The sequence below is a fragment of the Vanessa cardui genome, chromosome 1, assembly GCF_905220365.1.
Source record: "Vanessa cardui chromosome 1, ilVanCard2.1, whole genome shotgun sequence".
In the NCBI taxonomy this organism is placed as follows: Eukaryota; Metazoa; Arthropoda; class Insecta; order Lepidoptera; family Nymphalidae; genus Vanessa; species Vanessa cardui.
In genome coordinates, this window is record NC_061123.1 from 12,338,022 (window position 1) to 12,355,851 (window position 17,830).

The 17,830-nt window shown below is 32.4% G+C and overlaps 2 protein-coding genes across 2 annotated transcripts; both read right to left on the bottom strand.

Annotated features, from left to right (window-relative positions):
- Positions 1-529: 529 nt before the first annotated feature.
- Positions 530-6,442, bottom strand: LOC124543627 (odorant receptor 49b-like). The gene is made up of 5 exons (XM_047121887.1): positions 5,682-6,442; positions 5,015-5,114; positions 4,273-4,374; positions 1,089-1,244; positions 530-595 (listed from the first exon to the last, which is right to left on the bottom strand). The coding sequence occupies exons 1-5, from the start codon at positions 6,440-6,442 to the stop codon at positions 530-532; spliced, it is 1,185 nt and encodes a 394-aa protein (XP_046977843.1).
- Positions 6,443-8,622: 2,180 nt separating this feature from the next.
- LOC124531952 (odorant receptor 85c-like) lies at positions 8,623-13,621 on the bottom strand. The gene is made up of 5 exons (XM_047106542.1): positions 12,864-13,621; positions 12,400-12,499; positions 11,984-12,085; positions 10,521-10,676; positions 8,623-8,731 (listed from the first exon to the last, which is right to left on the bottom strand). Exons 1-5 carry the CDS (start codon positions 13,619-13,621, stop codon positions 8,669-8,671), a joined length of 1,179 nt encoding a protein of 392 aa, XP_046962498.1. The 3' UTR covers positions 8,623-8,668.
- Positions 13,622-17,830: the final 4,209 nt, after the last annotated feature.

Sequence of the window (17,830 nt, forward strand, 5' to 3'; positions counted from 1 at the left end):
CATATTAGATACATCTAAAAACCTTTCTGTCTAATCACTCTATCTATTAAAAACACCACATCAAAATCCGTTGCGTAATTTTAAAGATCTAAACATACATAGGAACAGACAGCGGTAAGCGACTTTTATACTGTGTAATGCATTACATTTTGTTTCCTGCGTGATTTTCAAAACTCCTGGCCAAGATTCAAGCAATATTTCATTGATAAATATTGACGAATCTCACCATCATCAAAATCCTGCCCTTATCCCAATTTTATTTTGGGTCGCCGCAGCATATCTTGTTCTTCCATACTTCTCTTTATCTCACAAATAACATTCTCTACAATAGAGGTCATAACATACATATTTTTAAAGAACATACAGGAACGTACATTTAATAATATATATTTTTATTATAATTTGCATTCATGTGCATGTGCTTAAATAAAATTCTAATGACATAATTTGTCATATTATTCTGATAGTGACAATTTACGTGATGTTCAATATCAATCATGATTTGAACAGATTTTATAATCAAAACGTTTTATGTTTCAGCTTCTTCTTGAAAGTTTCTCACTAGAGTCACGAATGAATAAGCTGTCTTCATTATCTGTGAAGGAATATACTTTAATTTAATTACCCAATAAGGACGTATGTAACAATATCAGCTGCAAAACGATATCGACTTTAATTGCACACGGTACCAAGTATTATAGTACTATATCAAATTTTATTTGGTGGAAGGGCTTTGTGCAAGCCCGTCTTTTTAGGTAGGTGCCACCTACTCATCAGATATTCTACCGCCAAACAACAGTACTTAGTATTGTTGTGTTCCGGTTTGAGTGAGTGAGCCAATGTAACTACAGGCACAAGGGACATATCATATCATCTCATCATCACCAAGGTTGGTGGCGCATTGGTGATGTGAAGAATGTTTAATGTTTCTTACAGCACCATTGTCTATCGACGGTGGTGACTATTTGGTCATCCGCCAACACACAGCGTAAAAAAATCCCATTAATTATCTCATGCGTCATGTACTGGTTTGATATGGTACCAAAAGGTAAAGGTTGGTAAAGGTTTTTTAACCGAAAAATACTCACAGATGTGAAAGTCTCAAGGGACAGTGGAAACAATTTGAAGCCGATTATTACGACGGGAGTTTTAGCGCGCTCCATAAAAACTTTGACGCTCCTCTTAAACGGTTCAGTCCTAGGGATCCAATCGCTATTGTATGCCGCGAACACTAACTCTTGACTCTGAAAGAAAACGCGTCGATCTTGCTCGAAAAGCAATATTAGACCAGAGGAAATATGTCAACGTTGAGCTAGACTTTAGGTAAGCACTAAAGGCACTAACGGTTCTCGATTTAACGACTTTGACTTTGCACTTTCAGCTTATATCTGAGACAGAAATGTTTTCTTTGTGAAGTGGTGACATTTTCACTATCATATTTGACATGTATATATAATACATGAAATATATAAGTTGTGTATGGTTGTCATAGAGATTGCGATTAAGTATTATTTTTTCAAAATTATTACTTTACCCATATTATCATTTTTGGGACTAATAAAATATCAGACTATATAAATGCATACGTTTACTCAAATAATGGACTATGTTTGATTGGTCTGCAAAGAGTGTAATAGCTCCTAACGCTTTATCAGAATAGGCTATTTGACTGTTTTTTTAAAATCCATTTTATATTATTAAGTACAGGTTAAGGAACTCAGTAAAAGTGATTTTTTAAAATTCTAGTACGTATTTACCGAAAAATATCAAACTAAAAATTCCATTTTTAAATAGCGCCCGAAAACGCTACTTGGACAGTAGCACTGCAATGGTGTCGGTGACGTCACTTGTCTGTATTGTAATCTGTGCTACATATAATCCACATACAGTAGGCAAACGAGGTAAACAAGTAAGTGACGTCATCATAAACCCGAACAATCAGGAGCGTTCTGTGTCACGTGACATACTTGAAAAAATACGTTATTATTGAAATAAAACTAGTTTTAACGGATTTAAATCGCGTATTTTAATTATTTTTATCATCCTGACGTTTCGAGCACTTTACAGCGTTCGTAGTCACGGGTAGACGGATTTTTGAATAAATTAATTCTTTCAACTTACATTAATAAATAACCATAAATACAATTGACACTTTATTTTTCAGGTTATACGTTTCTGGACGTTAAAATCATTTCGTGCTATACATGTTTTTTTCAACCAAAGATAAGCTGTATGGAATAGCTAGCTGAGCGTCAGCTGCGGTAGCTTGAACCAGCGTGCACTTTTGGACTGGCTTTAAATTTAAAATTACACTTATAGAGCTCAACATGTGACCAACGCGAACATAGAGAAAATCTTTAAATTTTTATTCGAATCTAGTTTAAGACTGGCTATCACTTTTCCTCCAAGTTAGTATTTCCCTACTGCTTTGTTATCTCCCTAAGATGTGTGATTTCGGAATGACAATATTTAATATATAAAATTTAATGTTTTGTTTGGCAACCTCAATGGTCGAGTGGTGTATACAACGTTTTCCATGGGTACGCCACTTCCAGGTCCCGGGTTCGATTCTCGGCCGAGTCGATGTAAATTACCATTCGTTTTGTATGTTGTCTCGGGTCTGGGTGTTTGTGGTACCGTCGTTACATCTGATTTTCCATAACACAAGTGCTTTATTTACTTACACTGAGATCGGATTAATGTATGTGATGTTGTCTCAAATCAATTTATTTATTTATTTAAATAAAGGCAATCAAAAAAGCTAACATCTGAAGAAGATTAAACTATAACAGAAGCAGTTTAGGATTCAAGTAACCGCTTCTATTATATCATTATTACGTACTTTCGATACACAAGATACTGGTTATTAATAAATAATAAACAACTTATACAAAACTTTATACAAAAAAATGACCATAATAATTATTATGTCGAAAATCATATCATCTCATGTTTTGATGACAACAGCCTGTAAATTTCTCCTCTGAGGAGAAGGTTTGAAACACATTCCACCACGCTGTTCCAATGCAGGTTGGTGGAATACACATGTGGCAGAATTTCTATGAAATCCGATGATATCCTTCACCGCCGAGCACGAGATGAATAATAAACACAAAATAAGCACATAAATTTGAAGTGCATCATCTCTGTAAATTGCATGCACCGGTTCCGGTTTGAAGGATGTGTCAGCCAGTAACTACAGGCACAAGGGACATAACATCCTAGCTCAAAAAGTTGGTGGTGTATTGAAATTAAAGATGATGACCACTTAACACGCTAGCCTTTTTGCCAGTCCTCCTATCTATTTTACCTATAACATAAAAAAGGAAATATAAACGCCCCACCGATTGGCTTAGGAATTTAAAATTCAGCATGTGGATAAACTTTACGTTGCTTTTCACAAACAAAAGTTGGAAGTTACACAATGGTTCCAGACTAGGAGTTACTGCGCTTTACAATCATAAAATAGAAACTACATTTTTGGCTACTTTTTTAGATTCGATAATGATTACTTGAATATCTTTTAAAATCTGATTGTTTATAGCAGTATAAAATAAGGCTTTATTTAAAATTAATTTTGCACCAATCGATAGCAAAACTGTCTTCAAAGTTAAGATAAAAAATATAAATAAAACATTGTATTATTTATTTTATTAAGGTTTCTGATAATAATATGTGTATTTAATATATTACCTAATATTAAGTAAGTAGAGCAGAAATGGCACAGTGGTTAGAACGCGTGCATCTTAACCGATGATTGCGGATTTAAACCCAGGTAAGCTTCACTATATACATGTGCTTAATTTGTGTTTATAATTCATCTCGTGCTCGGCGGTGAAGGAAAACATCGTAAAGAAACCTGCATATGTCTAATTTCATCGTAATTCAGCCACATGTGCATTCCACCAACCCAGAACAACGTGGTGGAATATGTTCCAAACCTTATATATGTATAACCTATGATAATGGAAGAGGAGGCCTTATCTCAGCAGTGGGCTATTTGCAGGCTGTTACTTTACTTACGTTACTAAGTGAGTAAAAATATTTAAAAATCAATTTTTACTATTCAAACACATAAGAGATAACGATTGTTAAACTCGATCAAAATCAAAATATACTGCATTGGAGTTGGCTTTTACAACCACTTTTGAATCATTACTTTACTACCAACCTAAACTGTAGATTTTTTTATAAATATCATTGAGTGAAGAATTTAATTTAACGATGCTTATATACGTCGAGTATTCAATACAAAGTTGTAATATACTTTACCTGATAAGTAAGCTGCGTCCCCAGCCAACAAGGAACAAATATTTGTAAAACCATCGCCATTGAATAGAAAAGCATAAACATAATAGATTCCATTGTTTGAGGCTAAAAAAATATTAACATAATTTTAGAATAAATCCACATGTTACACATTTTACTAGAACGCATTAGAAACTTCCAGAAGAATTTTACATTAAACGTTTAGTTTTTCCAAATTAACAACAAACTTAAATTAAATATCTCCAATTGTAAAAACAATAAACGCTCGACAATAATTTCGTATTCGAAATTAAAAAAAAAAAAACGAATTTGAAAATAATTAAAAATACTGTAAACATAACGCTTATAATAAATTTATTTTACTGGTAAAAACGTTTTTGCATGACCAGACCTCAGCACTATATAAATAAACAAGCATTAAAAATCGTTTCGAAATCATACATTCGGTCTTCTACTTAATATAAAACCTTTATGCAGATAAATAATTATCGTTAAATTATCAAATTTGTATACTCTGTTATGAATTCAAAACAAACGTAAAATTCATGGAATTTCAGCAGGAGAGTTCTTTGAATTGAATCGTTCTCAGTACATATTTTAACAAGATAAACATATTATTCTGATGTAACACAAATAATAACTAACATTAAATTGAGTATATCTAAATATACGTCTGACTTAACTCCTATGTATAATAACAGTACTACTACGAATACGTCTAATTGAATTTGAATATTAATCTTACCAAAAGTAGTCCACACAAAAGCACGCAAATAAGCAAGGATCCTAGTCCGAATTTCACGAACATAATGAAGTTGATTATACTTTGTACATCGCTGCAGTATCTGTTGATATAATATTAAATACAAATATAACAATGTGTCACAAATTTAACTGAACATTTGTATAGCATTACAAGAATTTCTAATCTTAATCATTCTATAAGAATTACAAAAATTTTCTCTGAAATACTAAATCTTACTGTATCTTCTGATAAAGGGTTGAATTTAGTAGTTATTTCAAGTGCTCTTATATTACATTTGTAAATTATTACAAAATGGTTACATAACCATAGAATCTTTTATTGTCTTTTTAAAATAATATATATCTTAATTATTTTAAGAACCATACGTATTATTTTGCATTCGCTATGATATTTGTTTCCAAATTGGTCGTAGATTTCTGAGAAGCAATAAAACAGAATACGTTCGTTCTCATGGTAGACACAAAATAATTTCTTACTAAAACCTTCAAAAATGTATTTTCAGGATAACGGTTTAAGAATTTACGGTGACAATCCCTTTGTTCGTTGCCTTTCTTTTAAATATAATGCTATTTAAGATCTCATAATACAATGTGTAATGAAAAAGTAAAGTTTCAATAAACAATTTGAAATAAGGAAAATATCTTACGTCAAAATGCTGTCGTAATGTCTCAAGCATTCCTTTAGTTTCGTAACGTGTATTCTTTCTTGCTCGTCTCTCGACAGTTTTGAATTTATTTCTGTTTTGAGATTTCTGAATTTATTGTTCAGTATTTTCATTTGCGTTATTGAAAAAAATAACATACCATTTATAAACGAATCAGTTGTGACATCGTACATCATGATTCCGTAGATGGAAAAGAATTCGTAAGCGTACAGAAAGCCAAAGTATTCTTTCTTAATACTGTCGCTTAAAAAATAGTAATTAAACGTAGGAAGTTGAAGCTGGTAAGAAGTTATTGCCAAATTTGCAATTATCGGAACTACGGAATTCAGCGTGTAAGCGAAGTTTCCGAGTCCCACGAGGCCTTTCCAATACATTTTATAGTGAGCCACATCCTTCATCAATATATTTTTCGTAACGATATCCGTACCTTGGAACTGCTCACTATCTAATGCCTTAAAAATTTTAATTATCGTTTTCTTCCTATACAGTATCATAAACACGCAATTTGTTATAGCGAGAACGTTAAAGAAGAATGTTATTTCTTTGATCATTAGTTCAATTTTTCTTGGTGCGTAATACAAACTCAATGTCTGTTGTATGTTATACAAAATTAATACGATAAAGATGTAAGCGGATGAATAACATCGGTACATAGTTTTATGTTTACCGTCAGGCCAAATGCCTAAATATTTCCAACACTTTAACGAGTTATTTAAACTTGCTGTTGCGCTCGGGAGCGCCATCGTTACGGAATGTATTTAAAATAATAATACATTGTAATTTATAGCAATATATTCGCGTTTTATATTCCACATTTGTTTCTAGTTTTATTAATTAATTTATAAGAAACTTTTACATAAGTTTATGATATTTCTTATTTGTTTTTAATAAAATATTATATTATAAAAAAAATATTCAATCATTTAAATAGTAATTTTTATTCCAAATCAAAATTTATTAATATTAATTTTCTCATACTTATCTTGCTGACTGTCATAAAAAATATCATGGCGATTATATTGGCAGGCGAAGATCCAAGAGTACTCTACACAACCAGATGCAGAGCAGATCAACATGTTTGTCAAGAAAGGTGTAGCGCTCTTACCGTATTAGTTCCAAGATGAATTTCTCCATACATATTTTACCTACCCAATCCAAAATTTGAACCGAGTCCCTATAACAACATCATCTTCTAAATCAACCAATGAAAATAAATATGAGTATGTCATAATGAGTTACATAATTTTTTTTTTCAAAACAACTTGGGAAAAATGAAAGAAACAAAGCTATGCAAGAATATCTTTGTTTATTTTTTTCAGGATGTGATTTATTTTCAAATACAAACTCTAATAATATTTTACTTGATGGGAGCGCTATAGTCAAACCATATATCACTATACACCATCCACTCCGCCATCAAAAATGTCTTCCGTTTTAAAGTGTGAGTGAGTCAGTATCAGTACATTAAAGTTCTCAAAATTACTTACGTAGGTAATTGTTAATATTTCTTACATCTTCAATATTTAGGGGCAGTGGTGATCACTTACCATCACATAGATTCCTACCATCATTTGCAACTCCGACAACCTACTATAAACATAAAAAATAGGCATTTAATCGTCTACAGTTCTTTCTGTATACCACTTAACGTTAATAGAATTTATAAATATTTAATCATCGGCGTTTTTTATTTTCGTAATATTCGCTAAGTGCCTATTACGGGCTACGGTATTATTCTAACGTCTAGAATTCTCTATTGACTTGAGTACTTATTTTTTTATAAATAATATATAACTTCTGAGTATTTATTTGATATTATATTATGTATATAAGATAGAGGTTTGTTTATCAGCCAGAAAATGTTTGTTCAGTTCAATTGAATAACATACTTTACTTGAAACTAACTAATGTAGCGTAAACCGACATGGCCCAGTAGTAAGAACGAGTACATCTTAACCGATGATTGCGGGTTCAAACCCAGGCAAGCACCGCTGATTCATGTGCTTAATTTGTCTTTATCGTTCATCTCGTGCTCAGCGGTGAAGGAAAACATCGTGAGGAAACCTGCATGTGACAAATTTCATAGAAATTATACCACATGTGTATTCCACCAACCCGCATTGGAACAGCGTGGTGGAATATGTTCCAAACCTTCTCCTTAAAGGGAGAGGAGGCCTTTAGCCCAGCAGTGGGAATTTACAGGCTGTTGTTGTCGTTTATTTATTTATTTAAACTTTATTGCACAACTATTTAACAAAAAATAAATTGAGCAAAAGGCGGGCTTAAAGCTATATAGCCTTATCTACCAGCCAACCTTAGCACATGCAAGAAAGAGCGTACAGTAGATGCATAAAGCCATCCCTATATTGAATTACATTACACATACATACATATATATACACACATATATATAAACATACACACACTTACATAAATATATATTATAAATATATACATATAACATACATTTAATAATATACTAATGATAAAGTAACAAAATGTGAATCCACTAACCCCTATTGGAGCAGCGTTTTGAAATATGTTCCAAATTTCAATCAAAGGGAGAGGAGGCCAAAAGTGGGAAATTTACAGACTGTCACTGTACTGTAGTAATCAAAACTAAAAGGTATCGGAAAACAACAATATTTCCAATGGAACATTTTTACCGTATCATCATTACGGTTAAGCCAATCGTAATTTACTTCTGGAACTTCTCCAAACATCTCCCAAAATGCGCCAAAGCACGTATCTATACATCCGTACACGCCTTTACATAAATATAGGCAATTAAGTAAACGCTATATAGGCAATTAACATTACACATTTCATATACAATTTAAGTTTATTCATTTAAATTTTATTAGCATAAATGACAAAAATGATTAGCATTAAAGTGTAAGTTATGATAAGACCTAAAAAGCTGGTGTTAAATAAGCGATGTTATTCTAAATTAGCTGATGATATATTAATTATATTTCTTGAGCTTGCACGTTTCTGAGGAGTGTGAAAAACGAGTATGCGTTTTTTAAAATCTGAAACAAAGCAGTTATAATAGAATAAAATTTTAATAATTATCATTAATTATTGGATATCACAAAATATGACGTAAATGATACGTAGAAAGTTAGGTTAAATATTAATGTAGTTTCTTCTGGTTAGAAACCGTTTATATTAATTAAAAATAAATTAAAAAATGACAAAAGCCTACTTTGACAAAGTACATTTTAATTTTATTTAAGTCAAATATCAATGTAAATTTATATTATCTATAAACGCTTTATAAAGTTGATTCTACAATACAGAGCCGTGACTATATTAATGTAAATACAGAGCTGAAAAAAAATCCATTGGGAGGAGTAGATTACGAGATAAATCAAAATAATGTTAAAAAGGTGTTTAAAAAAGTATACTATTTTTATGTCGAATTATCCATGTCATATGACAATAAAGCATGCATTAAGTATCCTTACATAAATTGAGCTTTTAATATAGATTATTATGATTCTTTACGGTGTGTAATTTAAGTTGTAGGTGATAAAAAAGCTTGGAATTTATACCTGATGATTTCCAGGCAGGGTACATTACATGCATATATAATTTTATTTAAATAATATCATTGTATTTTTTAAATGTTGAAAAAGACTAACTACTGAGTTTCTTGCCGGTTCTTCTCGGTAAAATCTACTTTCCGAACCGGTGGTAGCTTCACTTAATTGTTAAATGACGATTCAAAAGTGCTTGTAAAAGCCCACTTGAATAAAGTTTATTTTGATTTTGATTTTTGATTTTGAAATCAATATTTTCGAAGACATTATAGGTTTAAAATGCAGAGATATAGCGGTTCGTACTGTCCAATGACAACTGTAAAATTTGTATTTAATGAGATTCTGTGGTATGTATAGTATCAGCATTGCATCCCTGCAAAGCCAGGGCGGGTCGCTAGTATGTTAATAAATCAGCTGATAAAATGTTACCACTATTAAATTTATTTTCATATTGATATGTGTGATTATTTTTTGCAGCAACAAATATAATGTTCTATTAAATTTCGCCTTGTAAATAGAGTTCGGATGTAATATATAAAACAATTCTTATTTAGTTGGAATCCAAACATTCAGCGGAATCTCTGACCAAATAGGCAAATATTTGGCCTTTAGTACATTTTTGAGGCCGGCGCGAATATTTCCGTACTTATTCGCATCGACAGGAACCACTCGATTAGTGGTTTTACCGAGTTACCGCATTGGTTGGTCACTATTCACGGTCATAATCGATCCTTCAAATCAAATCTAATCTAATCAAAATAAACTTTATTCAAGTAGGCTTTTACAAGCACTTTTGAATCATCATTTTACAATTAAGTGAAGCTACCACCGGTTCGGAAAGTAGATTATTTGTATTAACTCCACGCTTTTTTATCATCTATAAATCTTTTATCGAATAATATGCTTTTTCTACGAATGTATTTTTTACAAACGATTTGAATTTACTAAACGGCAATGTTAAGAATGTCTGCGGAATTTTATTATAGAAACGGATATCCTGTCCCAAGAAGGATTTATTGACCTTACACTACATAATAATTAATAATTATTCAATTTCATTTATTTTGTTAGTTGATTCATTGAAGTAACGAAAATAATGAAATACTATTTATTTAAAGGAAATCTTTCAGAATTTATTCTGATACAAAAGTAAAATATGTCTTTCGAATGGTGGTGGCAGATTTGAGAAACGTCTGGATTCCAGTTTCCATTTGTTAGTCCACAATCAAATTTCATAATAAAAAAAATTATATATGGAAAAAATTATTGTTTTTACCGATGTGAATGTATCGAGAGAAAGCGGAAACAACCTCCAGCCGGTTAGTATTATGTTACGTTTCGCTCGTTCCGTGAAAACATTAAGACTGCGCTTGAATCTCGCTGATCTCGGTATCCATTCGCTGCAATACGCTGCAAACACCAGTTCCTGACTCTGAAATGGTTAAATATTATGTAAGTAGTCCGAATTTTTAATTAGGAACATAGGTGGTAACTTTGTTTTATAAAAATACTCCTACAAATTCACAATTTGATCAGGGTACTAGTTAATTTGTAAATTGGCAAAATTTCCCTACATTGGCCAATTTACAAATTAACTATTATTATCAACATGACCATTAATACGTTCAACTGGAATAATCCCTGCGAAACCTTCAGCGTCATGCTGCTTATATATATGAACAGGAATGTCATCATACATATATAATTAAAGAAGTTTTGATAATATTAAATTTCTCTAGTAATTAGTTGACTTGGTACAAAGTTTGTGTGTGCGTTGTTGGTACAAGCTCGTCTTAAATACTATCTACCATCATATATTGTACCGCAAACAACAATACGAAGTATTATAATGTCCGACCTAAAGGATGAGTGACAATAACATCTTAGGTCCCTAACATATTAGGTAGGTTGGTAGCACTTTGAAGACGTAAGCAAAAATTTAAAATGCTTAAGGCGACAATGTTTACGTTAAGTTGTGACCATATACATTCACGTACCCCATTTGTATGAATAATCTTTTGTAAGGGTCACGACTACATCAATAAATAAAAGGGATATAGCAGTTAAATGTACAAATAAAAAATGAAAGAGATAAAATTATATACTTATAAAAAAGTAATTAAAAGTTAACAAAAGGAACCGGGTTTGTGCTTTTGCAAACTTTTAAAACTTTATCGAGTTCTTAGATATAGCGTTTTCGGTAAAAGTTAATTTGTTTCTTATTTATAAAATAAAAATAAAAAATAAATAATATAACGTAAGAGTAATTTATTTTATTGGAAGGTAAGGTTTTGTGAACGCCCATCTGTTACCTACACAGATACCAACCACCAACCAACCAACTCATATATTCCAACTAAGTACTGCTGCTTGGCGATGACTCCATAGATGTTGTTATTGTTGTTTTCCAGTAAGCTATTGGCAATGTAAGGACTTTAGCTCCTAAAATTCGTAGCGCATTGGCATGGTAAAGATGGGTTATATTTCTTATATCTACTGCTAATGTCTTTTGGTGGTGGTGACCACTTATTATTTGGTGGTAAAATTTGTAAAAAATTATATATTTTTATAAATCATAAAAAAGGAATTTCAGGTTAATTACACAGTAGATTTTAACCTCAGTTGATTAAATTCAAGGTGGAGAAGTTTCTACACTCTTGCATTTGTACTTTCAACGTTAAGAAGCGCGTTTATTTTTATTAACTTATAATTAATAAATAAAAAATTAAACCAACTCACTACGTTGCTAAGCTGCGTCCCCAACCACGCTGGCACGAATATTTGTAAAAGCATGGCGAATAAATAGCTCACCATAAATATCATAGCTTCTATAGATGATGGCTACATAATTAACAAGAAAAAATTATTTATGCATAAAATTGAATAATTGTATTAATGTTTATAACTATAAACGGTAATTCAAGTAACGGTAAATAAGGTTTAAAATACAGGAAATACAATAAATAGAAAAGCCTAATCAGCTGTGGGAAATTTACAGGCTGTTTACAGGTTTACAGGTTGTTGTTGTTGTTGTTCTTTGTTCACCAGGTTTTAGACACCCATCTTCGAGCACTCCATCAAACTTGTGCCCTTTTATTTAAAACACATATTCTTTATGTACTTTACACCATTAAATAAATGATTGAAATTCTTACCAAAAGCATTCCACATAAAACGACGCAAATGATTACAGAAGCAATCCCGAATTGAACGAACATTGTTATTCCTATAATATTCTGTATTACAGAACAATAGCTAAAACAAATTAAGATATTAAAACATGTTTAATACGTAATAACAAAAAATGATGGTAGGGCTTTGCGCAAGCCCGTCTGGGTACCACCCGCTCACCAGTTATTCTACCGCCAAATAACAGTACTCAGTATTGTTGTGTTCCGGTTTGAAGGGTGAATGAGCCAGTGTAACTGCACGCACAAGGTACATAACATCTAAGTTCCCAAGGTTGGTGGCACATTGACGATGTAAGGAATAGTTAATATTTCTTACAGCGTCATTGTCTATGGGTGATGGTGACCACTTACCATCAGGTGGCCCATATGCTCATCCGCCAACATATACTATAAAAAAAATCATATTCTTATGCTTTACATTAACTTACTCAAGGATCTGCTGGTAATGTTCTAGATGATGATTCAGTTTAATGATGTCGACAGCGTCCTTAAATTGATCATTTTTCGTATCATTTTTAGCGACTTTGAAATTTTTCAATCCATTATTTAACACTTCGAACTGTGCTATTGCCATCACCAAAAATCCAGCGATTAATGTGTCAATATTTACATTGTATTGCATGTGACCGTACATTCCAACTGATTGGTAAATGAACCAAATTACAAAGTAGCGTCGTATAACATAATCATCTAAAAAATAGTATTTGCATATCGGCAATTCCATTTTTGTATCGAATATCAAATACACGAATATCGGTAGAAATACTTGCGAGGAATAGGCAAAGTTCGATATAATGGCGTATATTTTCCAGTAAGTTTTGTACTTAGAGACATGTCTTTCCACAATTCGCCGACTAGCTTCGTCCTCACCTTTAAAAGCTTCACAATCTAATATGTTGAAGGCATCGAAGATTTCCTTTCGCATCAGCAGTATCATGAAAACTTTACCAGCTACAGCCACTTCGGTAAATAAAAAAATTACTTCTCGAATGATAAGATCTATTTTCCGTGGCGTAAATAACAAATTTAAGATGAGCAAAGTATTGTAGGCGAATGAATTTATAAATAGAAATAATATCGAATAATATTTGTAATACTTGGAGGCATTGTATCCCGGCCATATTCCGAAAAATTTGAGATGATAAAAATTTATTTTGAAGGAATCAGATAGTTTAGACGCGGCCATCCTTTCTGAGGACACGTCGGAATAGACACTCGACTTCTTACATTTCTAATTGCGCCAAGTTATTAAAGCATTTTAAATTAAAAAATATTTATTTCTTACCTTAGCATATAATTAGTTAATTAGTTTACGTCGATGTGGTGTGTGATTAAAAAATTACACACTTCTTCAAACCAATTATGTCCTTCCACAAATTGGAATACCGCTTAAGTAATATCCACTTAACAGTTATCTACTTATTACTTTATTTTTTAATTGTTTTTTTACAACTACTGCTAAATACCTTACAAATCTATATTTATGTTACTCGCTATGTCTGTTGCTCTTTCACGAGCAAGACGAGCAGAGCCGCGGCTGCCTACTAGTATTGTATATTTTTTTTTCATCATCACAGTATTTGCCAGGTTGGTGGGTATCTAAAACACTAAGTTATCTACAACTTGAGGAGAAGAATCGAAATGGAATATGCTCCAAAATCAAAGCTGAATAGACGACAACCATCAGTTATTCTACCGCCAAACAAAAGTGCTCAGTATTGTTGTGTTCCGGATTGAAGGGTGAATCAGCCAGTGTAACTACAGGCACAAGGGACATAACATCTTAGTTCCCAAGGTTGGTGGCACATTGACGATGTAAGGAATAGTTAATATTTCTTACAGCGTCATTGTCTATGGGTGATGGTGACCACTTACCATCAAGTGGCCCATATGATCGTCCGCTAACCTATACCATAAAAAAAAGAAAAAGAAAAAAAAAGGACGACACTTTCGACCAGTGATGGGACAGACATCAAGATCCTACTACTAGTAGATATTCTACTTAGTTACGCTTTCAACATAAAATTTTGATTAAAACTTTTAAACCATAAAATATAATGTAAGAAAATACAAAACCATACAAAACTATCCTCGTATAATAGAAGCGTGACTTTTAATATCCCGAAAAGTATTCACGCATCGAACAACGAAGTTGGGAGAGTGGAGGCAGGAATGAAAGACTCGGCGCATACCTACAGTAATGATGGCTGCGGGCCACGTCTCATTGTGAGCACTGAGCCCGGAAAATTAAAGCAACTAAACTTAGAGGAAATTTAACCATAGGCGTAGTTGTGATTTAATTTTTGACATATTTCATGTGGAAATTAAGTAAGTGCGACGCATGCTTCCAAATCTAATTATTTCATTAATGAGATACATATACGAGATACAAAAACATTTCAAATTGAAATATTTAAGCATTACATTTAAAGAAAATAATAAGTGTAATAAATGCAAACAATAATTGGGGAGTCGCTGGCACCTAAGATACGGGGTATGGATGAATGTAATTTGTTGTATTAACAATAAATGTATTTGACTGATTTGAAAAATTAACTCATACTAAATGTATTATGTTTGTAATCGTATAAGATAATAAAATAGTCCTGCAAACTATATGAGTCTCATTAATTATTTAGCTTCTTTTAAGTTTTTAAGGCTACAATTATTTAACCGAACGAGTAATTCTCGAGGACGTATGAATGAACGAATGAATGAAGTTTTCAGTTCTGAAATAAGCGAGAACTCATTCTTCTCACTATTATTCACATTCTCGCAACTTCGCTCTTAAGCCTACGCTTCATTTATTAAAGAAAAAACTTTTTACGCCTCTTTCCTGTTTTTTAATTAAGTGTAACTAAGAGGCTCCTTTGTTCGGCCTTCGCCTCGTAATTGCCGGCAGTCAGTCACTTGTCTTCAACAACGCTTTATTTGCCTACTTGTGTTTATGAAATCTGTTGTAAGCAAAAATTAATTTCTTAATAGTAATTTAAGACTCCAATCATTAGGAAATAAACTTGTTATAGATCTACGAAAATATATATTAATGATTCTGTGATTATTATCATGATACTTATGTATTTGGTATAAGGAACAAATATAAAACTATTACTCCGGTCTTTTGTGGCACAACGCTGAGACGCACAGATACGGTACAACAGATTTCTAGGAAGTATACTTAAGAATGTCCTATTTTTGTGTAATGAGTTGACGAACGGGCGAATGGAGTACCTGGTAGTAAGCAGTCTTTACCGCCCCTAGACATACTTAATAAGAAACAAAAATTATTTCTTCATCACATAGCTAAGATGTAATGTTTATGTATTGTAGATGCCTGTAAATACACTGTCTCATTCGCTCTTCAAGCTGCAACATACCAATACTGGGTGGTACACATGGTACACCAAGTAAAATTGTAGTGTAAATTGATAATACCTCATTGAGAATGGGATTGGAAGCGATTGCCTACTGGTTATTCCTTTGATTGAAATTAACGAAAAAAACGTTTTATTTTGTCATGGTCAGAGGTTTTTTTTTAAACCAGTGGGAGGGTTTTATTTGACAACAAATTTGATTGAAATTGACAAAATAACTGCTTCTCTTTCTCTGTTCCTCTCGGATCAGGGGGTTTTCTTTTCAGAATCAATGGTAGGGTTTTATTTGACAACTCTTAAGTAAGTGTAATGCTTCGATATTGATTTTGATTAAATAAAGGATTTTGATTTTTATGATTTAATACTGTCAAAATTTTAAACATATTTATTTTATTCTCGGTAAAAGCAAATGCACTTAAATTAACAATTACAGCATTTCTAGACCATTTATTTAATCCGTTTGCAGCTAAATGACACTAAAAAAAAACAACGATAACATTAGAAATTAAAAGACGTCAATATCAGACTAAGACTGAGATGGCCCAGTGGATAGAACACGTGCATCTTAACCGATGATTGCGGGTTCAAACCCAGACAAGCACCAATATATAAAAGTGCTTAATTTGTGTTTATAATTCATCTCGTGCTCGGCGGTGAAGGAAAACATCGTGAAGAAACCTGCATGGGTCAGATTTCAACGAAATTCTGCCACATGTGCATTCCACCAACCCGCATTAGAACAGCGTGGTTGAATATGCTCCAAGCCCTCTCCATAATAGAAGAGGAAGCCTTATCTCAGCAGTGGGAAATTTACAGGCTTGTTACTTTACTTTTACTTTTAAATAATTGATGATGATGATTCTATAATGATGGAAAATAAATTTAACAAAGGCATTTATTTCTTATTTTTTACAATACATACAGAATTTTAAACATATCCCATTATGAATCTGAATCAAAGATGTTTTTTTTTCATAACGATAAAATTGAAGCGAAGTAACTAATTAATTGCACATTGTGCAGTGATCCTTGGTTAAACAAAGCAAAAACCGATCTCGGAAGGTTATCTAAAAGCGAGTTCACTCTGTTTAGTATGCATTAATCACGCCCGCGGTCGCCACTGTGATTGAAACTAAATCCTACGGGACACCGCGTACTACCGACTGATTACTAGCCGCAGCATCACTGCTCGGATTAGGATATTTAAATGAACAAAGGGCTTGTGGAGGACCTCGTCAGCGCGAGGTGCTGTGATTAAACAATGAAATGCACTGAAGGTACACTTGAAATTGATAAACAACTCTTGTTCCTTCAGTATCGGATCTGTATCATAGATTACGTTTAAGTCAAATTAAAATAGTTTTATAATGACAGGTACCTACACACAAAAAACACAAATTAACGATATATACACCAAAGGTAACTACAGGCACAAGGGACATAACATCTTAGTTCCCAAGGTTGATGGCACATTGACGATGTAAGGAATAGTTAATATTTCTTATAGCGTCATTGTCTATGGGTGATGGTGACCACTTACCATCAAGTGGCCCATATGCTCGTCCGCCAACCTATACCATAAAAAGGTACAATATTACTGTGAAAATATGGATATTTTTGGGATTGGATTTTGTTGGCTTCGATACTAAATTAATATAAATGATAAATTACTAAAACCAAAAGGTAAAAATAAATAGGGATATAAGTATTTACATATATAGTTAAGTCTATTCGTAAATATTATACTCATTGTATTAATAAATTTTACACGAAATCCAACACATTTTCAAACAGCTTATTCCACATGTCGATTTAGTTGATATATTTTTAACAATAGGTTGAATTTTTGGGATAGTATTTCCAAGAATTGATTTCGGAATTTTGGTAAACACCCATCTGGTTATTTAGCCTTAAACAACTTTAACTTGGAGCGATCAATTTATCACAAGTTTCTGTTTCTTAACCTGCCAGTAAAGTGTGTATAAAATCAATTTCAACTACATTCCAGCTTCAGTTTCAGC